Source organism: Neophocaena asiaeorientalis, unplaced genomic scaffold (genome assembly GCF_003031525.2).
Source record: "Neophocaena asiaeorientalis asiaeorientalis breed wild unplaced genomic scaffold, Neophocaena_asiaeorientalis_V1.1 scaffold461, whole genome shotgun sequence".
NCBI lineage: Eukaryota > Metazoa > Chordata > Mammalia > Artiodactyla > Phocoenidae > Neophocaena > Neophocaena asiaeorientalis.
Window position 1 is genome coordinate 447,603 of NW_020173230.1, and position 25,630 is coordinate 473,232.

Here is a 25,630-nt window from a genome sequence, read left to right on the forward strand (position 1 = left end):
TTTTTGCGGTACGCGGGCCTCTCCCGTTGCGGAGCACAGGCTCCGGACGTGCAGGTTCAGCGGCCATGGCTCACAGGCCCAGCCGCCCCGCGGCACGTGGGATCTTCCCGGACCGGGGCATGAACCTGCGTCCCCTGCATCGGCAGGCGGACTCTCAACCACTGCGCCACCAGGGAAGCCCTATCATTTGTTTTTAAAGAACTTCCTTTAGCCATTCTTTTAGGGTAGGTTTGCTGGTAACAAATTCTTAGTTTTACTTCATCTTAGAATGTCTTAATTTTTCTTTTGTTCTTGAAGGATAATTTCACCAGATATAGAATTCAGGGTTGATATAATAGTTAAAAAAATTTTTTTCCCCTTCATTTGAAAAACGTTAGGTTTCTTCCTCTGGCTACTGTGGTTTCTATGAGGAATCCAGTCATTTGAATTGTTTCTCTCCGGTAGGTAAGGTGTCATCTTCTCTGGCTGATAAAAAACTTTTTTTCTCTTTCAAAAGCATATGATGGCAACTATACGCAAATAAAAATAAAAAAAAAAGATAACAGAAAAACAAAAGCATATGATGTGTTTTGGCACAGGTCTCTGGGTTTATCCTTTAGAATGTGCTCAGCTTCTTGAATTTTATAGGTTTGTTTTTTCACAGATGGGGGAAGTTTTCAGTCATTACAAAAAAAAGCACTTTTGCAGCCCGCCTGCCTTGTCCTCATTTGTTTCAGGGGAATTCTCTGTGTCCTTTCTGACTATCCAGTGCCCCTGTCACCTGTGGAGCAGTTCTCCTCTTGGCCCGTGGGGGTTCAGGCAACAATTGAGAACAACTTGCTGGTCACGCACGTCTCTCTGGGACTTTTTTGACTCCAGTGCCCCCTGTTGGGAAGTGATGTCTAAAATCCTGTCATTAAGCTTTCAAAATACTCAAAAGTAACAGGCATAATTCCCCTCAAAGGGATAAGGGGTGTCCCATCCCATCCTGTTCACGCACAAAATAACTCTGTAGTTTTGTGTAGGGTGGGTTTTGTTTAAACTCTTGTCCATTTTTATTTACCACGAGAACCTTACTCTTTTGTCCAAAGCTGATTAAAATCAGGCTAAGAACGTAGTATCGTCTCTGTACTAACAGTGTGACCTGGCAGCCCTTCGCCTGGGGTGGTGAAGAGACTCGCACAGCCTTTCACAGGGTGACTGTCAGCATTGGCCCTTAAATCATTTTGTTTTATGAGCGGTAATTTTATGTTACTGTAGGAAATCTTACAAACCTCGCGCATCCTACAGAAAAGACGGAAACAATAGATCTTACAGGTTCTGCTTGTTTCTTAAACCAGCAAGTTATCCTTGCTCCATATTTGTTAATCTTTTACTTTTTTCTTATGATTTTTGTCAGGCGTGCTCAGTGTTTTTAGCTTCTAAGGTCACACCCAGGCCGTGGAGGGCTGTGGCCCTGTTAGGTGCTAGCTGCCAAGGGAATTCCAGGGCTGAAAATACGTGCTTGTTCTTGAGATTACACCAGTTTGTGTGGTTTTGAAGAGCCAGATATCGTGTAGGTTATTTGGGAATACTTAGTAATATTTGAGGAGAAAATAAGAGTTCTTCTTTTTTGTAAAGCATTCCTTATACAGGAAATTAAAGAGAATTTAAAATGGTTTAGACATCTGTAGAGTTCTCTAATGAGGCTTCTAAAGTTTTTTAATGTTTCAGATTTTCAAAAAAATTTCAGCATTTTATTATGAAAAATTTCAAATATAGAGAAAGTTAAAGAATTAATTATACAGTGGCTGTGCAGAAGCCCACCTCCTAGAGTCTGCCATTAACCTCTTGCTGGGTGCTTTACCCCGGGTGTATCCATTTATCCATCTCTCATCCATCAGTCCATCTTATTTTATAGGCATTTTAGAGTTGTGGGTATCACAGCACTTCACTCCTTCGGCAGGTTTTTTTTCTTATATATATGGTCCAAGATGGGCCCTCCAGAAACCTGGAATCAAAACACCTGTCTTCTAGAAGTTCTAGTTACTGCCACAAGCTGAGGGGAGTCTGCCCTCTGTCCCTTCTGCCAAGAAGAGCTCCCTCCAAATTCGCGTCTGTGCAGCTCAGATTTACCTCTCCTCAGTGCCGAGCCATCCTGATAAGCTCTTGCTTTGCTGGCTTCTAAGGAACAGTGTTTATCTTCTGCTGGGCGTGATCCTGAATTAACTAAGGAATCTGGGAAGAGGGGGCAAGACCGTGTACTCGGGGTCCCAAGAAGAGAACAAGTCACACTTAGGAGCAGTACCTTGTAGACTGTGGGCTTCCAGGCCCCCGGGTTGAGGGCCAAGGAGGTTTTTTTTTTTTTGATTGAGTAATTAAAGACAATGGCAGAAAAAGGTGGGGACATTGTACCAGGATTGAGACTATAATGAAAAGAGTGGGTTCAGACTGCCTCATTGTGTAAAATGCTGGCAGTAGTGTCATTAAAGCCCTTGGTGTGAGCATTACTTGACACAAAATCATGGAAATCTTATTAAAATGCTCTGGGAGGCTTCCCCCCCCCCCCACCTCCTCCCCAAGCTTTTCTGCACCGCATGGCGGTGGATGATTCTGGAACGTATTTTCAGGAATCCACCAAGACCATGAAAGTGTACAAACTACTCTTTTTAATTGCAAAGAATTAACAAATAAGCAAACAACTCTCATCCCTGGAGTAACTTTTGTGAAAAACCTGTGTTCTGAATACTAAGATAATTCAAATATTCTTGAGCACCTACTGTGTGCTAGTCATAGCTCTTGGTGCTGGGAATTCAGTGGTGAACAAGATAGGCAAGAAACCTATCCCTGGGAGTTGACATTCTTGTAGGAGGAGACAAACTAACAATGAATCAGTGAGATGGTAATATTAACACACAGTACTTGTATGTACGACAGTCTGCTGAAGTGCTTAATATTGTCCCTATTAAAGAGGAGAAAAGCGTGCAGAGAAATTGCAACCCCTGTGCACCGTTAGTGGGAATGTAAAGTGGTACAGCTGCTGTGGAAAACAGTATGGAGGTTCTTAAAAAAAAAAAAATTATATGATCCAGCAGTTCCATTTCTGAGTGTATATCCAAAAGAGTAGAAAACAAGACTCAAACACATGTTTGTAGACTCATGTTCACTGCAGTATTATTCACGATAGTCAAGGGGTAGAAGCAACCCAAATGTCCATCGACAGAAGACTGGATAAAGAAAATATAGTATATTCGTACGTAAAACTGTCACATGCTACAACATGGATGGACCTTGAGGACAAGTGAAATGAACCAGTCACAAAAAGGACAAACATTGTATGATTCTTGTTGTAAGCAGTATCTAAAGTAGTCAAATTCATAGAAACAGAGACTTTGAGTGGTGCTTACCCAGGGCTGGAAGAGGGGAATTAGGGAGTTAGGGCTCATCGGGTACAGAGTTCTGGTTTTACAAGAGGAAAAAGTTCTGGAATGTGAATATACTTAATACCCCTGAACTGTACATTTTAAAATGGTGAAGATGGTAAATTTTATGGTTTTGTTTTTGGTTTTTTTTCGGTTCGCGGGCCTCTCACCGTTGTGACCTCTCCCGTTGCGGAGCACAGGCTCCGGACGCGCAGGCTCAGCGGCCATGGCTCATGGGCCCAGCCGCTCCGCGGCATGTGGGATCTTCCCGGACTGGGGCACGAACCCGTGTCCCCTGCATCGGCAGGCGGACTCTCAACCACTGCGCCACCAGGGAAGCCCAATTTTATGTTTCTTTTTAAGCCACAATTAAAAATTTTTAGAAGAGTGAAGCGGAGGAGTCCAGAATCACAAGGTAAAATGCAGGAGCTGCGCCCGGCCGTGTGGCTGCAGAGCGCCTGCGTCCAGTCAACTGTGCTGACTGCTTCCTACACCCCGATGCTGCTGGGTGCTTAGGAAAACTGAGACAGTGGAGTCTTACAGGAAGTGTCGTGCAGGGAGCCCGGGGTCCTTCAGGCCACGGGGAAGGCCGCGTTTGTGCTGAGGTCCAAAAGCGAGACAAGGAGCCAGCAGAGGAGCTGTACCGGGCGGCGTCCACTGGGGAGGGCGCTGCATCCCGGGCCCCGGTGAGGAGGCTGCGTTCTGTGCGGAGGGCCGTGGGGAGCTCTCTGTGTTTTGAGCAGGGATGGGCTTGGTTTAGTGCGCACTTCCAAAACTACAGCTGGAAAGGAAGTTGAGAAGAAATTCTAGGCTCTTTGGCCATTTTGTAATCGATCATCAGACTGAAGACTTGGCTGGAGATAGTCTGACTTCAAGATCTATAAGATTAAATCATTGTCCTGCCCTTTTTTTTTTTTGCGGGGGAGGCTGTTCAAACATATTTAAGTGTGATGAATCTACCAAGCAAGGCAGTCTAGCAAGGAAAGCACTGATGCCCATCCATTTCCTTTTGAAAGATACATAGTTAAAGATATACCTTGGAGGGAGAAATGCTGCTTTCCTTTTAAGCCTGGGGGCCGCTACTCAAGGTGATGTCAGTTACTCATCAGAACTAGTGAAATGAATTGGAAAGAAGATGGACATATGCATTGAGGATTTCTTTTGGGGACGTGCTTACTGATGCAGATTTTATGCATTTTTAGCCAGAACTCACCTATGGCTTCAGCAAACTGGTTATAAGAACGTTCTTATCTCCCCAACTTAATGAAGCTTTCACAGGCAAAGTTTTTGACAGTAATTTAAATGAAAAGAATCACATCTGATCTTAAATTTTAGGTGACGTTTTTCTGACACCGTAGTTGAAAATCTCATTTGAAATCTGATAAGGAGCCTCTTTCATCTTCTCTCTGATCTTCAAGAAGAACTTGTTGGAAGTCAGGGCTGATTAAGTTGCCAGAGTTGACTTTCACAAAATTGTTTAGGAAAATTATTTAGAAGCCTTGGATGTCATTATCTCTTTTTAGAAACATTATTAATAGATTTATTTTTTAGAGTTTTAGATTTACATTAAAAAAAAACCTGAGCAGACAGTACAGAGTTCCCATATGGTCCCCTCCACATCTGGTTTCCCTGTTCCTAACATCTTACTTTGGTGTGGTATGTTTGTTACAGTTGATGAACCAGGGTTGATAAATTGCTGTTACCTAAAGTCCATGGTTTACAGTAGGGTCCACTCTTTGTGCTGTATAGTTCTATGAGTTTTGACAAATGCATGAGGACATGTATCCACTGTTAGGGTATCATACAGAATAGATTCGCTGCCCTAAAAACCCCCTGTGTTCACCCATTCATCCCTCCCCTCGTTCCCCTGAACCCCTGGCAACCACTAATCCTCTGACTATCTCCATAGTTTCAGAAGTTACGTGCGGCTGGAATTACACAGTGTGTGGCCTTTTCAGACTGGCTTCTGTCACTTATGAATGCGCATTTCAGGTTCCTCCGTGTCTTTTCACGGCTTGATCCTCATTTCTTTTTAACGCTGAGTAATATTCCATTGTCTGTTGTGCTACAGTTTATGTTCACCTGCTGAAGGGCATCTTAGTTGCCTCCAGTTTGGGGCAGTTTTTTTGTTTTGTTTTGGGCCATGCCTCGCGGCTTGTGGGATCCTAGTTCCACAGCCAGGGATCAAACCTTCCCCCCAAGCACTGAAAGTGCAGAGCCCTAACCACTGGACCGCCAGGCTACTCCCTGGAGCAATTATGAATAAAGGTGCTGTAAGCATTCGTGTGCAAGGTTTCACGTGGACAGAGTGAATTCCTGGGAGTGTGATTGCTGGATCGTATATTGCAAGGTGGTGTTTAGCTTTATCAGGAACTGCCGATCTGTCTTCACACGATTTTTATGCCTGTGTATTTGTGAAGCTGTTCAGTTATCCGCGGTAGAAATAGAAAGTCTCATTGTTCGTTATTAGTTGTTCATGATTGAGGTAAAAACATGTCTCTTTCAAGATCTTTTAAATGCTTCTTGCTTTGATTTAAGGTGTAATATTTATCTTTAAATTTCAAGCAACATTCAAGAAGAGCATTAAATTTTGATTAGCTTTTTGTAGTAATGCAGACATAGATAATATCCTATTACAGGTGAGGAAACTGAGGCACAGAGAGGTTAGGTAAGTTGCTTAAGGTCACACAGCTAGTAAGTGGCAGAGACAAACTTTGAGACAAGCAGTCTGACTGCAGGACTTAGGCTTCTAACCACTGTGTCATGTTGCCTCTCTAATGTATTGCGTTCATGATTTGTGTGAAGGACTTAGCCGTGCATAGCTACATTTTAGCGATGTTCAACAAAATCATTTGGGAAGCTTGTTAAAGTTCAGAGTCCTTGGCCTCCTACCCAGAGGTTCTGATTTGATAGGCATGGGCTATGGCCTTGGAACCCTATTTTAGACAAGTGCCTTCAAGTGATGCTGACGGAGAAGTCCTGTGGACTGTGTTGTGTAGGAACAGGTGTAGATAATGAGCTGGAGTCATTGATTCAGATCATTGTCAACCCTGTTGATGAGGAGCCCGGAGAGCTGGTTGAGTTCTTGGCTCTCACGTGTGCTTTTGCTGGATGGATCCAGGGGGTAATCGCCCTTCACCACTGCTTTCAGTAAGACACACGCCACCGCGGAAGTCCTCCTGTTGCTTAGTGGTGGTTGGCTGCATCACCCACCAGGAAAAGCGACAGTTGTGGGTTGGCAAGTTGGTCATCAAGAGGATGTTTATATATGAGTGCAGACTCAACTTGGGGAGGGGGTGCTGCCCCATGTGAGTGTAAAGACAAAGCGGTTATTTAAAAAACTGGCAGTGACTGCTTTCATTCTTAGTTTATTGCTGACTTTATCGTCTCTCTGTTGTGCGATGATTCTTAACTCCTACCCAGGGATAGATGCGATCACCGGAGGGTGAGGGAGACTTTGGAGTAACAGCAGTCATTACAAAGGTTTCATCTTCTAGAGCAGTTAGCAACGATTTTTATCTACTCTAAAAACAATTTTGAGTTAAGAGGTGTTATTCCGTTATAAAGTAAGCGTGCTTCGTAGCTCTCTGTCCTTGGCTCTAAGATGCATGCTTTAACCTCTAAAGCTGGAATGCATCTTACAGTTTGACATCATAAAATGAAATTTGGTAGTCTTAGTGCTTTTTCTTAACAGGACACAAAATAATGGCGTCCTTAATAATTGATGGATTTTCAATTTTCTGAAATAAGTTATTCTGTACAGGCAAACCTTGGGGACGTCACAGATTCGGCTTCGGACCACTGCAGTAAAGCGAGTCACCTTGTGTGTATTGGTGTCCCAGTGCATGTAAGTTACGTTTACACTGTACTGCAGTCTATTAAGCGTGCAGTAGCGTTATTACGTCTGAAAAAACAATGTGCAGGCGTCCCTGGTGGCGCAGTGGTTGAGAATCCACCTGCTAACGCAGGGGACACGGGTTCAAGCCCTGGTCCGGGAAGATCCCACATGCCGCGGAGCAGCGAAGCCCGCGAGCCGCAGCTCCTGAGCCCGCGTGCCACAACTGCTGAAGCCCGCGCGCCTAGAGCCCATGCTCCGCAACAAAAGAAGCCACTGCAATGAGAAGCATATGCTCCGCAACGAAGAGCAGCCCCCGCTCGCTGCAACTAGAGAAGGCCCACGTGCAGCAACGAAGACCCAACGCAGCCAAAAATAAAATAAATTTATAAAAAAACCAAAAACACCAATGTGCATACCTCAATGGAAAAGTACTTCATTGCTAAAAAATAACATCTGACAATTCAGGGTTGCCACAAACCTTTAATTTGTTTTTGTTTTTGTTTTAAAAAGCAGTATCTGTGAAGCACAATGGAGTAAAGTGCAATAAAGATGAGGTCTGGGGCTTCCCTGGTGGCGCAGTGGTTGAGAGTCCGCCTGCCGATGCAGGGGACACGGGTTCGTGCCCCGGTCCGGGAAGATCCCACATGCCGCAGAGCAGCTGGGCCTGTGGGCCATGGCCACTGAGCCTGCGCGTCCGGAGCCTGTGCTCCGCGACGGGAGAGGCCACAACAGTGAGAGGCCCACGTACCGCAAAAAAAAAAAAAAAAAAAAAGAAAGATGAGGTCTGCTCTAAAAAGAAAAAAAAAATTCCCCTCCCCCCGTGTCCCTTATTGTGCCGCAGTGGCTTCTTGCCCTTTACTTGGTGTTTTGAGTTGTAGAGCTACGGAATGTGAGGCAGAGGTGGCAGTGAGGCCGTCTGACTCATCTTTTTGTACCTCAGACCAGTCTGTCCTGAAGTCCTCCTAGGTGGGCGAGCATCGGTTTCTCTTAGTGTGTGGCAGGCTCTTAGAATGCTCTTTTAGTGTCTTTTCAAGGAAGTTCTTCCTTCTCTCTGGAGGGTTATAAGGGATCACTTACCCCGAAGTAGACTTGCAGGGGCAGTAAATACAATGCCCCGACATTAAGTGCACACACAGAACTCGGGCTGTTTTACTTGGATAAGCACACATGCTTGTGTGTAACTACCACCCAGATCAAAATACAGAACACTTGCCATCCCCCAGAAGGCCCTCTTGTCTGACTTCTCACACAGCACCTTTCCCCCCACCCCAGCTTAACCCCTCTCCTGGTTTCTGTTACCACAGATTTGTTTTGTCTGTTCTTGGCCTGTTCTGAACATTTCCTATAAATGGAACCATACAGTATGTGGTCTTCTGTGGCTGGATGAGCATATCAGTGCTTCATTCCTTTTTATGGTTGAGTAATATTCCATCGTGTGGGTATATCCCACTTCGTTTAGCCATTCATCACTCGGTGGACATTTGGGTTGTTTCTGCTTCTTGACTGTTGTGACTGATGCTGCTGTGAACACCCATGCACCAGTTTTTGTGTGGACATATGTATTCAGTTTTCTTGGGTAAACACCTGGGAGGAGGGGACTCACTGGATTACATGCTGACTTAGTGTTGAACCTTTTGAGGAACTGCCAGACTTTTGCCAGAGGGGCTGCACTTCGTTGCATTTTTAAAATGAATTTCTTTTCTGTTATTTTCTCCTTTGGGTTTTAAACTATTATTTTTTAAGGGGAATGCTCAGCTTATTTTCAGCTTAATTCTTTCCTAAAACAAGCATTTTAGGCTGTGAGTTTCCGAGGATTGTTTTAGCAGGAGCAGACAAGTATTGATACGCAGTTTGTCATCATCGTCTTCTCAGAATTTTCACATTTACATTATATCTTCTTTGACCAAGGAGTAATTTAGAATTGTGTTCCTTGATTTCCAAACACATGGGTTTTTCTAATCACTGTTTTGTTATTGATTTCTAACGTAATTATTCTGTGCTCAGAGAACGTGGTCTTCATGATAGCATTGTTTCCATAAGAGTTCCACGGGAGACACACGAAACTGGCTGTGTCTGGGGCAGGAAGGGATAAAGTAATAGGGAATTGGGGTGCTGGACACAGCCCTGGAATGACTAGGGGACTGGGCTCTGGCCTGGTCTCCAGAATTGAGTCACTGATGGAGCTCCTCATAGGCGACCCCTGGAATCATTGAGATCCACGTGTATCTCCAGCAAGGAAGGGGTCCACAAGCCTGGATCCAGAAGGCACTCTGCTGCAGCACCGCCTCGACTCCTAGGAGCCTGGAGAATGAGCGCAGGAAGGCTGTTGAAGGAAATCCTCTGCTTGCGCATCCTCGCTGGCCAGCCGAGAAGCATCCTCTAAGAAAAGGCAGGGCGAGGACCCCTGCTTCACTTCCCTCTGTGGAATCCTGGGTGGTGCATCCATGGGTAGAGCCTAATTCATGTTCACAAGTCTAGACCTAAGAGAGTCCGGTGATGTAATTTTGAGCTTTCGGTGGAGCAAAGCCAATTCATTGTATCCACCACACTGGTCCCGTGAGAGTTAGTAAGACTTTGTTGATGGACAGTATACAGTCGGTTTGCATAAATGTTCCCCATGTCCCCGAAAAGAATGCATATTGCACAGCTGCTGGGGGGGTCAGTGATCTGATTGAATCTGTGTCTCCACCAGTTGTAAGGTGCATCATTATTTTATGTTCCATTAAGGGGAAAAAAAGCTGTCAGTCAAACCAGACTTAATGATTTCTTCTCACTCAGAATTCTTTTACTTATACTGATGGGAAGAGTTCTTTAAACATCTTTAAGCATTGATTTCTAAACAGCGTTTACCAAGTGTCCATACATATAGAAGGTAAGATATGAGCAACATAAGTTGGTTAAGGTACCCCTTAAAGCCTAGGACCAGAGCCTCGTTCTCTGCACAGAGCAGGCGTTTGCGTTTTGACAGAAGCAGTACAAACAGCAGTGCTGTCCTCTCCTGCTCAAGGCACAGGCGCACAGCCCTTCTAAAGGGCCCTCCTGTATTGTCCGGGAGGGGCGGGGTTCGAACTCTGCAGGTTTTCACGCTGAGACTTTATTGATCTTACTAGAGGGTACCAATGCAAGGTTTGAAGCAATAGCCAGCCTCTTATTTCTTTATGAAATGGTTCTTAAATTGTGTTTTTAGCAGAACCATCAAGGAGTAGCACTTCAGTAGTGCCCCTGGCAGTCGTAAACGTATTCGCAGATGTAAAGGCATTGACCTCTGTATGTCACATTAGATTTCAGAGACGTAAAGACGCACCTCTTAAAATTGATGAAGCATATTATGTCTACTAGTTCAGCTTGTTAATTGTATTAGTCAAATCTATAGCTTTTTCTTTTTCTTTTTTTTTTGCCTTTAGGAAGAGTCCATTTTTACGTGTACCCTGTCAATTTTTTTTTTTTTTGGCAGTACGGGGGCCTCTCACTGTTGTGGCCTCTCCCGTTGTGGAACACAGGCTCCGGACGCGCAGGCTCAGCGGCCATGGCTCACGGGCCCAGCCGCTCCGCGGCATGTGGGATCGTCCCGGACTGGGGCACGAACCCGTGTCCCCTGCATCGGCAGGCGGACTCTCAACCACTGTGCCACCAGGGAAGCCCTACCCTGTCAGTTTTTGCTTTATATGTTTTGAAGCTATTGTGTTAGATGCATATATGTTCAGACTTGTTAATTTTGTGATTAATGGAACGATGTCAGTATCTAGTGACTTTATCTTTAGCCTGTTTTGCCTGTGTTCGTGTCATGGGACCAGTTTTCCTTTGGTATATCACTCCCTACCCTTCTGCCTTCAATTGTTATGTGTTCTTATATTTTAAATAAGCCTTGGGACTTCCCTGGTGGCACAGTGGTTAAGAATCCACCTCCCAGGGGGCTTCCCTGATGGCACAGTGGTTGGGAGTCCGCCTGCCGATGCAGGGGACCCGGGTTCGTGCCCCGGTCTGGGAGGATCCCGCGTGCCGCGGGGTGGCTGGGCCCGTGAGCCATGGCCGCTGGGCCTGCGTGTCCAGAGCCTGTGCTCCGCGGCGGGAGAGGCCACAGCGGTGAGAGGCCCGCGTACTGCAAAAAACAAAAAAAGAATCCACCTCCCAATGCAGGGGACACGGGTTCGAGTCCTGGTCTGGGAAGATCCCACATGCCGCGGAGCAACTAAGCCCATGCGCCACAACTACTGAGCCTGCGCTCTAGAGCCCGCGAGCCACAACTACTGAGGCTTGTGCCACAACTACAGAAGCCCGCGCACCTAGAGCCCGTGCTCTGCAACAAGAGAAGCCACTGCAATGAGAAGCCCATGCACCGCAACGAAGAGCAGCCCCCGCTTGCCACAGCTAGAGAAAGCCCGCATGCAGCAACGAAGACCTAGCACACCCAAAAATAAATAAATAAATAAGCCTCTTGTATCTAGAAAAATGGTACAGATGAACTTTTTTTGCAAAGCAGAAATAGAGTCACAGACGTAGAAAACAAAATTATGGTTACCAAGGTGGGTGGGATGAATTTGGAGATTGGGATTGACGTATATACACTACTGTGTATAAAATAGATAACTAATGAGAACTTACTGTATAGCACAGGGAACTCTACTCAGTGCTCTGTGGTGACCTAAATGGGAAGGGAATCTAGAAAAGAGTGGATATATGTCTATGTATAACTGATTCACTTCGCTGTACAGCAGAAACTAACGCAGCATTGTGAAGCAACTATACTCCAATAAAAATTAATTAAAAAAAACAAGCCTAGGCCTGTTTGTCCTTAATTGTGTTCCGCAGGCTGCACGGCAGAGAGGTTCTGTTTTTTAAAAGATGAGTCCACGGTCACGTCGGTTAAGAATCCTCTCAGTTTAACAAAGTTAGTGTTGTTGGTGCTTCTTTTTTTGATTACAGATTCCATGGAATCTTTAACATATGAGCATGTATCGTGATGTACTAAGGGGGGTGATATATAGTATGATATTTGATTGTGGACCAAGTCTGTGTTTGTGAATTTAAACTTCAAAAATCGTACACTCACGTTTATAACAGCATTGTTCACGGTAGCCGAAACTTAGAAGCAACCCAGATGTCCATCAGTAGATGAATGGACAAGCAAAATGGTGGCTAAACATTATGGAAAGTTATTCAGCCGCAAAAAGGAATAAAATCCTGACACATCCTACAGTGTGGATGAACTTTGAAAACATTATGCTAAGTAAAATCAGCCAGACACAGAAGGACACATATTGTATGATTCTACTTACATGATATACCTAGAACAGGAGAATTCAGAGAGATGTAGAGCATAAAGGAGGTTGCTAGCCAGCGGTTAGGGCTTGGGGGTTGAGGATGGGAAATTGCTGTTTAATGGTTACAAAGCTTCTGTTGGGGATGATGAGAAGTTCTGGAAATAGGCAGTGGCGCTGGTTGCCCGACATTGTGGATGTACTCAGTGCCACCGAACTGTACACGTAATGATTAAAATGGTAGATTTTAGGTTGTGTGTATTTGGCTCAATAAAAAAAGGCCCCAAAAATAAATAAACCTCTTTTAAAGAGCATTTAGTTGGGTGTTTTTTTCATTGTGCATTTTTTTTGTGTCCGGGTTTTTAAACTTGGTCCTTTTTCCTGTTCATGTTCATTGTAAATGTATCAGTTACTTATGACTTTGTTACTTCATAACAAAGTATTCCAGAGTCGTTGGCTTAAAACAACAGTGGTTATTATTGCTCATATTTCTGGGAGTTGGCCGGCAGTTCATGGACCGCTCTTGTCTGGGTCCACCCACTCCCGTGGCTGCATGGAGCTGGCAGGTCAGCCGGGGCTGAGTTGCCTCCCTGAGGTCCGGGGCCTCAGCCGAGGCGGCTGCAACAGCTGGGATGTCTTGGACTCTCCCTGCCAGTGGTGTCTTAGCACAGTAGGTTTCATTCAGAAGCTTGCTGACCCGGGCTTCTCTGGAGCACGGGACCTGGTCTTGGGGTTCCCAGACAGGAGGGGTGCGAGACCTGGGTTCCGGGTCCTGCATGGTGTCCTCTGTGCCACCCTCTCTTGGGCAAAGGAAGTCCCCGAGCCTCCCACCTTCCTGATCAGAGGAACTGTGCCATATCACAGACTCTTTCTTCAGTCTTCCACAGTAAAAATCAATGTTTGTTTGTTTGTTTTTTCTCCTACTCCCATATTTTGCATTTTGTATTTCTAATGGTTTTTCTTTTTAAATTTTCAGCTGTATTGAGATAGAATTGACATATCTAACAGTTTTTCTCTGTTTCTCTTTGTTGTTTTGGATTTTTTTCTCATTGCAGTTTTTCTTCTTCCTCTTTCTCAGTTTGGGCATTTTGAACTCCATTTCCATTGCTTTGCTGCTTAGCCTAGACTTTTTTTTTTTTTTTTTTTTTTAATCCGATGATGGACACTTAGGTTGTTTCCATGTCCTGGCTATTGTAAACAGAGCTGCAGTGAACATTTTGGTACATGACTCTTTTTGAATTATGGTTTTCTCAGGGTAGATGCCCAGTAGTGGGATTGCTGGGTCATATGGGAGTTCTGTTTGTAGTATTTTAAGGAACCTCCATACCAGCTTAGACATTTTAATATGGATTCTGAGCTTGCCAGGTTGAAGCTAATTATGCAGGCTCTCCTCCTCGGAATTCTCCGCACTTCAGAGCAAGTTATTTCTCTTCCCATTTCCATGCTAGTGTTACTGGCTGTTGTTTATTCTGTGAGACATTATCGTCCTGTGTGGTCACTTTTTCTTTAGGTTTCCTTCTGTAAATCTGTGCCCATGATTCCCTCTGGTGTCCCACCCCTCCCATCTTGGGTCTTTTCTCTTGACTGAAGTTCATTCTTTCAGAATTTCCCTTAATGATGGTGTGCTGGTGGCCAGCTCTTGAGTTTTTGTTTGTCTAAAGGGGTATTTCACCTAATCCAAAGAAGCCTGGGAAAAGCATGAGTGTCCCAGGACGAAGAAAGATCACGAAGGAGGATGAGGGGAAGTGACAGGAGGTGACTGCTGAGTGGTCCATGGGGGCCAGGACCTTCCTGTCCCGTAGAAAGCCGGCCTCTCAGAGCGCCTCTCTCCCCGCGAGGCACACACTGTCCTTCCTTGTCCCTGGCAGAAAGGCTGCCGCTGCATTCTGGTCGCAGTGCTTTAGCGATCTGGAGCCTCCACTGACCTGGCCCCCAGTGTGGTTGACATACTGCTGGCCCTGTTAGCCATTTGGACTCCGCTTTATCACCTCACTGAAGGCATACAGTCCTTGGGTGGTGACCAGACCCAGAGGCACAGCTGCCGACGGCCACAGCCTGCCTTTATGTTCTTGGTATGAACCATACTGCTTCGTAGTAGCTAGGAACTCATCCTGCTTTAACAGCTTAAGTCACCGGTTTTTGTAGTGTTCCAGGTAGGTATTATTTGTTTGGGTTAAACCACACTCCAGTACAGAGTTCCCATTTAGTGAATTAATGGGACCAGAGGCCAAGCCCATGCTTTCCCAGAATTCTTAGTGTCCTGTGGCATTGACCAAAACTCTGAAAAATACCATACAATAACAAAAAAGTTAGCATTGATTAGTAATCAAGGTAAAATTAAGGTTAAGTGACGTCAGTTTCCATTAGCACTAGGTACCAGAAATATGCGGTTGTGAGTCATGTGCATGTGATTGTTTGAAACCCTGTTTTATCACCTATTATCCAATTTGTTAAATTATCACACTTGACATTTAGTGACTAAAACAAGGTGAAGGTTTCTGGCCACAGTTCACATCTGCGGAACATTATCTTCCCCTAGGAGAACTGCTGATTAACTTTATGGAAGGTCGTGTGTGTGTGTGTGTGTGTGTGTGTGTGTGTGTGTGTGTGTGTATGCGCGTGTGTAAAATTTGTAAGGGAGTCATTTGATATTTATAGCAGTGAACCAAATTACAGCTTCTTGGTGGATTGGAATCTGTTAGGTAAATAGATTATTAATATAATTTGAAAATTAGAAAACACTTTGAGATACCATTTGCTTATGCTTTGATTTCAGTATGTCTGATAATCTCCCTCTTTCCATTGATTCTGGTTTGCAAACTTTTCTACATTTTGAAATCACTAAAGTGGAGGATTCGTCTTATATTTGATGGGATCTTAGATTTCATTAAACATCATAAAGTAATGATTCTCAGTTTCTTATTTTTTGCACGCTTTATCTTAGGGGTTTACTCTAGTCTTTAAGTAGTAGTGCTCTTTAGGTATTATATGCCTTTAATTTATCAGCGTCTACTATCAAATAATACTACACCACTTTACCCAGGGTAAGAACCCTGGAACGGTGTACTTTCATTTCTCCCTTCCCAGACTTCCTGCTCTTTACTTTTATGTGTGTTACCAACCCAACACACTTTGTTATTTTTGCTTTGAACAGTAGCAGTAAATCTTCTAAAGAGATTCACACCACGAGGGGAAAATGTTTACCCACATAGTTACCATTTACAGTATTTTCCATTCTTCCGTGTAGATACAGACTTTCATCTGGTATCTCTCCACCCCCTACCCCACCCCAGGGCTTTTTTTTTTTTTAATATAAATTTATTTATTTATTTAGTTTTGGCTGCACTGGGTCTTCGTTGGCTGCGTGCAGGCTTTCTCTAGTTGCGGCGAGCGGGGGCTACTCTTGGTTGTGGTGCGTGGGCTTCTCATTGCGGTGGCTTCTCTTGTTGTGGAGCACGGGCTCTTGGCACGCGGGCTCAGTAGTTGTGGCGCATGGGCTTAATTGCTCCATGGCATGTGGGATCTTCCCCGACCAGGGCTCGAACCCGTGTCCCCTGCATTGGCAGGTGGATTGCTAACCACTGCGCCACCACGGAAGTCCCCACCACAGGACTTTTAAACGTTTCTTATAGTACAGATCAACTAGTGATGAATTCTTTCAAGTTTTTAATGTCTGAAAATGATTTTGTTTCACCTTCCTTTTTGAAAGATACCTGGCAGGGTGTAGAACTGTGTCCGTTGTTTTAGTCATTTCAGACAGGAGTGTAAATCTATCCCTGTTACTTCGTCTTGGCTGAAAGCAGAACTTCCCACCTAAGTACTTCAATTAAACGCATACAAATCATGAACCCCAAACCCAGACCTCCCACCCACAGGCCTCCATTTGTGGGAAACCAGTGCCTTCTCGAGAAAGGCAGGGGCCTGGACTAAATTACACAGATGGCTCCTGATTCTTAATCTAAAACCTCTCTGGCAACACCTTTGTACTGAAATGGGGAATTTCTTGACATCTTTCCACATTGCTTTTCCCCTGTGAAAACATTTATATTTGTAGAGACCACACCTGCTGTGTTGTGGCTAACCTTCTCCCGTCATTCTGCAGATGAGAAACGGGCCCCAAGTGGTGAGGCTTAAGCAAGGCCCTTATCTCTGGAGAATCGGGAAGACGGTGATCAACTGCAGTGACTGCACTGAATTTCACCAGCAGGTTCCAGTTAACTTGCTTTTTTAAAAAAAGCTTCTATTGAGGTTGGAAGGAAATTTCTCACTGTATGCCCTTTTGTATGTTTTCAGAGAGAGAGTATGTATGTGTAATAACCATATCCATGTATAACTTTTTCAATTAAGAAAAATAAACCACTGGGTTTCTTAGGAGAGAGAATAAATCAGCTGTAGACTTTCGTTTCATCTTACCTAACAATGTCGAAGTGACAAAATGTAGATGATAAAGTGAACCAGACCTTATTTTTGCCTTTACTGGGAGAAGACTGCTGAGTTGTGGGAAAGGTCTTGATAGTTAAGAACACCTTCTCTGAACATGGCTTATCTTCCCATTTTTTTCCTGTGGCACTTGCGTGCGTGAGATTATCTGTGTGTGAGAGGATTCTGTGGCTGCAGAGTTATTTTGAAGGCAGAGAGATGCTGATAGAATTTCACTGAATACCAGCAAAATACTGGTATTCACCGTACATTCAGGGAGTTAAAAGAAATAGTAGGACATCAAGATATTTAAGTGACAGCTGTACAGAGATTGGTCCTGAGTATTTCATTATATACTTGTATTCTTTTTGTTTATTCTTTTTATTTATTCTTTAAAATGTGCCAGGAAACATTCCATTATTTTTCATTAATACTTTAGCCAAATACCCTGAAAAGGTGCTACTGGCCATTTATACTTGAAACTTTTTTTTTAACTTATGAAAAATTCCAGGACTTCCCTGGTGGCGCAGTGGTTAAGAATCCGCCTGCCAATGCAGGGGACACGGGTTCGAGCCCTGGTCCGGGAAGATTCCACATGCCGTGGAGCAGCTAAGCCCGTGCGCCACAACTACTGAAGCCCACGCGCCTAGAGCCCGTGCTCCACAACAAGAGAAGCCACTGCAGTGAGAAGCCCCCGCACGACAACAAAGAGTAGCCCCCGCTCAACGCAACTAGAGAAAAGCCCGTGCACAGCAACGAAGACCCAATTCAGCAATCAATCAATCAATTCCAAACCCTTAGAGTGTAAAATAGGTAATGAATGCCCATATAGCCGTCAGATAGATTTAACACTTATCATTTTGCTTGATTAATTTTTTGCTGAACTATTTCAAAGTAAAGTCCAGGTGTAATAATATTACAACTCCTAAATTCTACAGTATGAATAAAGACTTTGTTTTTAAACATAATCACAATATCGTTATCCCACCTTACAGAATTTGTCTTTCTTTTAGAGATGCAAATTCTGATCAGAATTACGGGTAAAGTAAATGGTCAGTACTTTAACTCTTTAGGGCCTTAAAGGGATAGGAAAAGATGGGCATTACTGAGAGAAAATCAAGGAAATCCATTAAAGATCATGATTCTTGAGTTGAATCATTCTGGTGTTTAGATTCACTTAAAATGTACCTTCACTGTTATCAGCCAACCCTATTCATCATCAGGGTTGGAGGGGAGAAAACTGGAGGTGGGTTTTCTTAAACCAAAGTCTATTGATGCTCGAACTAGAGTGGCACCCTTTCAGACTCTTGTTTTCATATAGCTACATAGGAGAACTCAGCAGAACTTTTTTTTTTTTTTTTAAATGAGGCCCCTTTTGGGAGCCCAGTCCACACTGGACAGACTCGATTTGACCCTTTGGGTGCATTTATTTTTTTCGTAACAGGATAGTGTCAACCAACTGGTTAGTTTTTGATTTCTGTCTGTATTGCAGTAAGGTGCTTGCTTGCTGGTAAGAGTAATTCCTTGGGAGGTTCAAGAATTGCACACTTGCTTCTTTATTTTACTGTGGCATTTGACGTCGTTGGGTTTTCCCTCTTGAAATTCTCTCCTCTCTTGGTTTTGGATGCATCATTCTCTACTGGTTCTCACATTTTCTCTTGATCTGGGTCTCCCCACCCCACCCCACCCCATGCATGAATAAGAGGCCTCTGGAAGCCGCTAGCAGCAGCTTTACGATGAAGCTGACACTTTGGACTATAGAATGGAAAGAGCGGGTCCCTGATGACACTCTTGAGCTGCTGGGCCTGCCCGTAGCATACTCTGGGACCTTGTGGATCTTTGGGTTTATTCTACTTGGAGTTCAAGCACCTGGGATGTGTATATTCATGTCTTTTATCAAATATGGAACATTTTACCCAGTACTTCTTCAAATATTTTTTCTGTGTCACCAGGGAAAATCATTAGACGTCTCTTGGCTTCAGTTTTCTCAGTTATAAAATTAGGATAATAATGGCTGCGCTCAAAGTTACTTGGCGGTGGCAGGGGTGGGTGTTTGGTGGTGTGGTATAATTTCCTACTCTGAATTTGTAAACACATTTTCTATTTTTCTTCCTAAGAAATTGTGTAATATTTATTGGCTTTTGAATTTAAGCCTTTATTCTACTTGGAACCAATTAAAAATACGATGATAACCAGGAATTCAATTTCATTTTTTTTACATGGAGATAACTGATACAGCACGTAACATACATAGAAGAGTCTGCCCTGTCTCTCTGAGCTGCAATGTCAGTTGTGTTGTAAATCAAGTTTCTGTGAGTCTGTGTGTATTTTTCTGGCTACTGTCTTCTGGTTCATCAGTCCGTTTGTCTGTCCCTGCACCACGATCACATTATCTTAATTTGTTTGTAGAAGCTCTACATGTTCTCTTGCTATTTACTCAGATTCTTAATCTTTTGTTTCTTTAAACAGATTAATGAAATAGAAATTAAACACACAGGTAGAGGATTATTAAAAGCTGTTTCTCTGAAAAGCTTAATGAGATAAAAGCCAATTCTAGCACAAGGAAAAGAGAATATAGACATAGTAGGAATGGAAAATACTGCAGAGGTTAATCATTAATGCAAGGATATTATGAACAACCCTGTCAATTAAAATTAAATGTCCATGTACCAGCCAACCTTTACCCACTGCATTGACGTTCCCTAGTATCGTTCTGGAATGTATTTCCTCACAAGCCTACCTTCTCAGAAGGAACCACTATCAAGAATGTGGTGTTGAGGGACTTCCCTGGTGACGCAGTGGTTAAGGATCCGCCTGCCAATGCAGGGGACTTGGGTTCGATCCCTGGTCGGGGAACTAAGATCCCACATGCCGTGGAGCAACTAAGCCCGCGTGCCACAACTAGCGAGCCCATGTGCCACAACTACAGAGCCCACGTGCTCTGGAGCCGCACGTCACAACTAAGATCCAACGCAGCCAAAAGTAAATACATATTTTTTTAAAAAAACAACTGCCATTAAAAAAAAAGGAATGTGGCGTTGATCATTTCTGTGCATTTATTTATGCTCTGCGTATGTATATGTCACCCCTCTGTGGAAGGTGTCGCGTACAGTGTATGTCTTCAGCCTCCTTTTATCTTCTTTTCATTTGTGGGTTTCATGTGTGTTGGAAGACTGAGTTCAGCCATTGTTAATTGTGTGGGATTCTGTATCATAAATATACCACAGTTTATTCATTTTCTTATTAGTGGAAACTTAGGTTGTTTTTCTATTAAAACAATGCTGCTATGAATATCTTACATGTGGTCTGTAAGCGAGGGTTCCTTGGGATAATACCTACACAGTCGCTGGCTTGTACAATACCCGCCTTCAGCCTCACCAGAAGTTGGCAAATTGTTCTGTGGAGTAGCTGTTGTTTACTTGTTTAACTTGATTTTTTTTTCTTTCAGTGCCTGAAGACCTCTCATTAGAAGAGAGAGAAGAACTTTTAGACATTCGTCGAAGAAAAAAGGAACTTATTGATGACATCGAGGTAAAAAAATGTCTTTTAGTTTTTGCTCTTAGGTAAAATTGTAAATCAAGTCGTTTGCAGAGACGTGGATGGACCTAGATACGGTCATACAGAGTGAAGTAAGTCAGAAAGAGAAAAACAAATATCGTATATTAACGCATGTATGTGGAATCTAGAAAAATGGTACAGATGATCTTATGGGCAAAGCAGAAATAGTGACACAGACATAGAGAACAAACATGGATACCAAGGGGGAAAGGGCGGGGGGTTGGATGAATTGGGAAATTGGGATTGACATATATACACTACTGTAAAACAGATAACTAATGAGAGCCTACTGTATAGCACAGGGAGCTCTACTTGGTGCTCTGTGGTGACCTAAATGGGAAGAAAATCCAAAAAGGGATATGTGTACATGTATGGCTGATTCACTTTGATGTACAGCAGAAACTGACATAGCAGTATAAGGCAACTATACTCCAATTAAAAAGAAAAAGGATAAACAACAAGGTCCTACTGTAGAGCACAGGGAGCTATATTCAATATCCTGTGATAAACCAGAATGGAAAAGAAAAGGAAAAAGAATGTGTGTGTGTGTGTGTGTGTGTGTGTGTGTAGCTGGATCACTTTGCTGTACAGCAGAAATTAACACAGCATTGTAAATCACCTATACTTCAATAAAACAAATTTTTTTAAAAATTGTAAATCAAGTAGCTTCATGAAAATGTAAAAACGTGGGTATTTAGTATGCGTTTATCCGAACCATATGGAGAGGCAGAGCGTAAGAGTTACCCAGGCTGGTGAAGCAGAGCTCGTGCTCACGGGGCGGCGTGGACTCATTGGAAGAGAAGTCATGCCTGGAGTCACGGGCGAGCGATGTGTGACTCTGCAGTCACGATGGGCGTCTTCACACGGCAGTGGCGCCTGCACACGTACTGCTCCCGGAAGTCTACAGCGAGGCCGCGCTTCGTCTACCAGGGTCCCTGGCATGCTGCCTGGCACATGGTTGGCACTCAGGTGTCCTTTGAATGATGGACTAAACATATGTTGAGTTCTAGCTATGCACCGAGCACCTACTAGCTGGTGGGAGTAGAGTGACGGACAAGACACAGATAGCCAACCGTTGCACTTTCCACACTTGTGTGCTCAGAGGACAGGGTGGAGGGGGTCCCGTGGGAGACCCAGAGGAGTCAAGCCACAGTCTCCGAGTCGGAGCGTCTGTAATAGCTGCAGAAACGATGCAGAGGGGCAGCGCTCGCGGCTCCCGTCTGGGGCTTCCTCGGGAAATCGACTGCACGTGTGGCTGCTCCCTGGGAAGCTTCCTAACCGTTGTCCCGCCAAAGTCAATGTGGCCTCCCCGGCCACTTGCTGCGGAACTGAGCTGTGTCCAGACAGTAGCTCCTTTCTAGGGGCTCACAGTTTGAGCCTGAAGTTTCTTGGCACCTGAGATCATAGGGTCTGAATAAAAATCTCTTTGTATTTGAGAGATAATTCATGAAACTTTTTCTTCTAAGGTTACCCGTCATTCTCAGAAAAATCAGATAACCCAGAACGTGTGCTTTGGTTGAAGAATGAGAACATATTGTAAGGCTGACGTTCCGATTTGGACGTTAGTAATAACAGTGCCCATGGAGCCTTGTGGAGCTCCAGCGACCTCACTTCTGAGTTGAAGGTGCCCAGGCCTGGGAGGTCAGGGCTGTCTCAGCCAGTAAGCGGTAGGGAGTCTGTCCCTTCTGGGGTCCTTGGCCTGTCTGAGGGCCCCAGGCAAGATCGTTGTCACCTCCCGGGCTCTGTCCACAGTGCCTCGTCTCACGGAAAGTGACAGAGATCACCCTGAGACGGTGGTTGGAGGCCCGATACCGACCTGACTTGAGTTTAAGCCTCGCCCCAGGTCTTCCCAAGAAGTCAGGTGCCGGCAAAGGCAGGTGGGCATGTGTGGGTGACGTATAACGGGACTCATTGCTTTCCTTTTGCCGTTTGTATCTTTTTACACCTGTGATGTTCTCCCCAGGGTCCCTTCTTGATTTTACACACGCACACTCACGGGAGGATCTGCCTGCGGGACCCCTCTGCTCTCGTTCTGATGGGAGATGGACAAACAGTAATTTTGTTTGCTCATGAGTTGGCGTGGCTCTGACTACGAGACTGTCTGTGTCCATAAGCAGTGCTGGTTTCTCCATACCTGTGATGTCCCGATGAGACCTGAGGGGACCTTGCACCCGGGGGGCTAAAAGGTCTCTGAAGGTGGAGAACCCCCTCTCTCACCCCCACAACGCTTTCTTTCTTTCTCGACAGAGGCTGAAATATGAAATCGCGGAAGTGATGACGGAGATCGACAACCTCACGTCCGTGGAGGAGAGGTGAGCGGCTGTGGCTGCACCTTCAGGTCACCCTCCAGCCGAGCTCGCGACACTGTGGTGGCCACGGCGGGGCGGGCAGCCTGTCGGGGCCTCGTCCTCCTCCTCCGCCCCCCTCATCTTCCCTGCTTCTCCCCTCCCCACGTGGTCCAGTTCACCGTCAGGCCTTGTAGTTGAGGAAGCCGCGCAGGCCCCTCAGAACACCCTGCCCAGACATGACCTTTCTGTGTAACAAGAAGCTCTGCTTTTGCTGAACAAGTTAGCAACTGTGAAAGAAAAGAGCTGCAGTGGCCGTACCTCTGCTGCTTCCACCTGGGCAGGGGGCCCTGGGGGCCTGTGCCCTTTCCTTTCCCGAGCTGTCCTCTTGGGAGGGGACGTGAGCTCCCGGTGCTTTGTGCAAACGTCCAGTAACGACTTCTTCATTCGTTCAAACGCACAGCAAAACTACTCAGAGGAACAAGCAGATCGCCATGGGAAGGAAGAAATTCAACATGGATCCCAAAAAGGTAAGAGAACGTCTTCAGTTTTCTGGCCTGTGAGAGACTGATGGATGGATGGATTGACCGATTTTAAAGACGTGCTCCCTCTTGGACAAGAGTGGGCATATACCTCATAAAGACACTGAGTTGATGTTCGGTTTTACCACAAAGGGAGCTGCTGATGAGCGGGGGCAGCAGAAGTCCCTGGGCCAGAAGGCCTTTGTTTGGGAAGTTCCGAGTCGGGGCTGGCCTCACAGGAGCTGCCTGACGCTCAGTTCCTTGGTTCCTCCAGGCCGAGCTTTTTGCTGGCCCTCAGGAGCCCCAGGCCACGGAGTCGCATGGCCCATCAGGGCAGAGATGGTAGATTTTATGGTCTAGGGGGTTAAAAGGTTCAAGGGAGAGGTCTTCCTTCCTTTCATTTACCTTAAAAAGAAGACATCTGTCTGAAAGACCAAGCGACTCCAGATTTAAGCCAATATCTTTCCTCAAGTTGGATTTTCTAGGAAAGCACCCCCCAAGAAATGAAACCTGCAACATGTAGCATCTTGTTTTTGAGATTTGAGCTCAAGGACCTATTAGCTGAACCTGTAAAGCTTCGTGGAACACATGGCTCAGTCGTAACATCGTTCTGGTTTTGAGAAGAGTGGACCTGATCAGCCGCTAAGGTTCGTGGTCTAGGAGAGGAGCGGGGAGACGTTGTCCACAGAGAGGTGGCCTCAGGCCCTCCCTGCCGGTGACTTCATTCCTCACTGGTCTTCTGTTGTTGTTTGGTTGCACCAGATCTTAGTTGCGGCAGGTGGGCTCCTTAGTTGTGGCATGCGAACTCTTAGTTGCGGTATGCATGTGGGGTCTAGTTCCCTGACCAGGGATCGAACCCTGGTTCGATCAGTCCCCCTGCGTTGGGAGTGTGGAGTCTTATCCACTGCCCCACCAGGGAAGTCCCCTCACTGGTCTTTAATTTGTGTTCACGTCTGACGTCTTCCTTGTTTTTCCTGGCATCTCTGTACTAATTACTTATTTGTTCATTCGGCAGACGTTTGCTGATGGCTGGAATTACACCGCGCAAGATCTCAGATCTGTAAATTTACATCTGTAGGTGCAGGCACAGTTGCAGATGTTATTTAAAGATATACGTACCACCTTTCCCTAGTCAAGGTTTGCAAATTAGGGTTTTATCAAGATATTCGCAGGGCTGCAGCACAGGAGGGTCTCTGTTTAACTCGGGTACTCTGGCCACTGTGAAAGTTGTCCTGTTGCTTCCTAATTCTCTGCTTACAGGGTATAAATCAACTCCAGGTTGTCAGTGAGAACAATTCAAATTGTGAATTGGGTAATAATTTGATATTTGGGATTAGTAACAGTCTTTTTTTTTTTTTAGAAGTTGAGTCTATGGAGTAGAATTATCAGCAGATGTAATAAGCACTGGAAGCATCTCAGGAGAGAGGCGGTCTAACAAGAGGACGTTTTATAAACTGGGCCTTAAATTTTCAAGTGCAGTGCAGGGTAGCACGCCGTTCAGTTCATGGGGAGATTCAGATCTTCTCTCAAAACAGACAAGTTTCGAGTGGTACCTAAAGTCCTCACCATCAGGGTCTTGCCGGTTGTCTTATTTCACATATACTGTGTGTCAGATTTACGATAACAATGGCTAACGTTTATTGAGAAGTAGCTCTGTCAGGAGCTGTGCTAAGGAAGCATGTGGCCTGGTAGACTTTAGTCCCTGTGACGACCTCCTGAGGGTGGTTCCATCTTAATTCCTGTGTCACAGCTGGGGAGCGGCCAAGGAGCACAGAACCCAACTCTGAGACTCATGCCTGGAACTGTGGTGCTTCCTGGGCTCTGGCAGACTCTGGGGTTGGTTCGTAGGTGGCCCAGGCCCCTGGCCAGCCCCGTGGTGTCTGCTGGCCCGTCTCGGACGTGGCTGTTTCATCTGCTGTGCCTGGGCTGCGGCACATTGCACCACAGGCTTCGTCTCGTGTTACTGTTCACCTGAAAGAGTTTTTGAAACATTAATTCTTGGTTCCATTTGACAACTTACTTGTGATTATGTTGTGTGAAAAAACCACTTGACACATTTAGTCTGCATGTTTGCTTTTTCTGGGAATAATTATCAAAATTCTCTGGTTTTGTAGACTTGGTTTCAGCACTTGTAGTCAATGCCAGCCGTCCTAACAAAATACCGTACACTGGGTGCCTTAAGCCACAGATTAATTTTTCTCACAGTTTTGGAGGCTGGACGTCCAAGATTATGGTGAGGTTCTGGTGAGGACCCTCTCCCTGGCTTGCAGACGGCTGTCCAGGTGCTGTGTCCTCACATGGCAGAGAGGGTCAGACTCTCTGGCATCTCTGCTTATAAGGACACTGATCCCATCAGACCAGGGCTCTGCCC

At 45.0% G+C, this 25,630-nt stretch overlaps 1 protein-coding gene across 1 annotated transcript in view; it reads left to right on the plus strand.

Annotated features, from left to right (window-relative positions):
• Nucleotides 1-25,630, plus strand: part of CYTH3 (cytohesin 3) — a 79,834-nt gene that overhangs the window by 34,523 nt on the left and 19,681 nt on the right. Inside the window, exons 2-4 of the mRNA XM_024745317.1 lie at nt 20,344-20,426; nt 22,701-22,765; nt 23,202-23,268. Of these exons, the coding sequence (XP_024601085.1) occupies nt 22,728-22,765; nt 23,202-23,268 (105 nt within the window). The 5' untranslated portion in view covers nt 20,344-20,426; nt 22,701-22,727. The remainder of the gene's footprint in view (nt 1-20,343; nt 20,427-22,700; nt 22,766-23,201; nt 23,269-25,630) is intronic.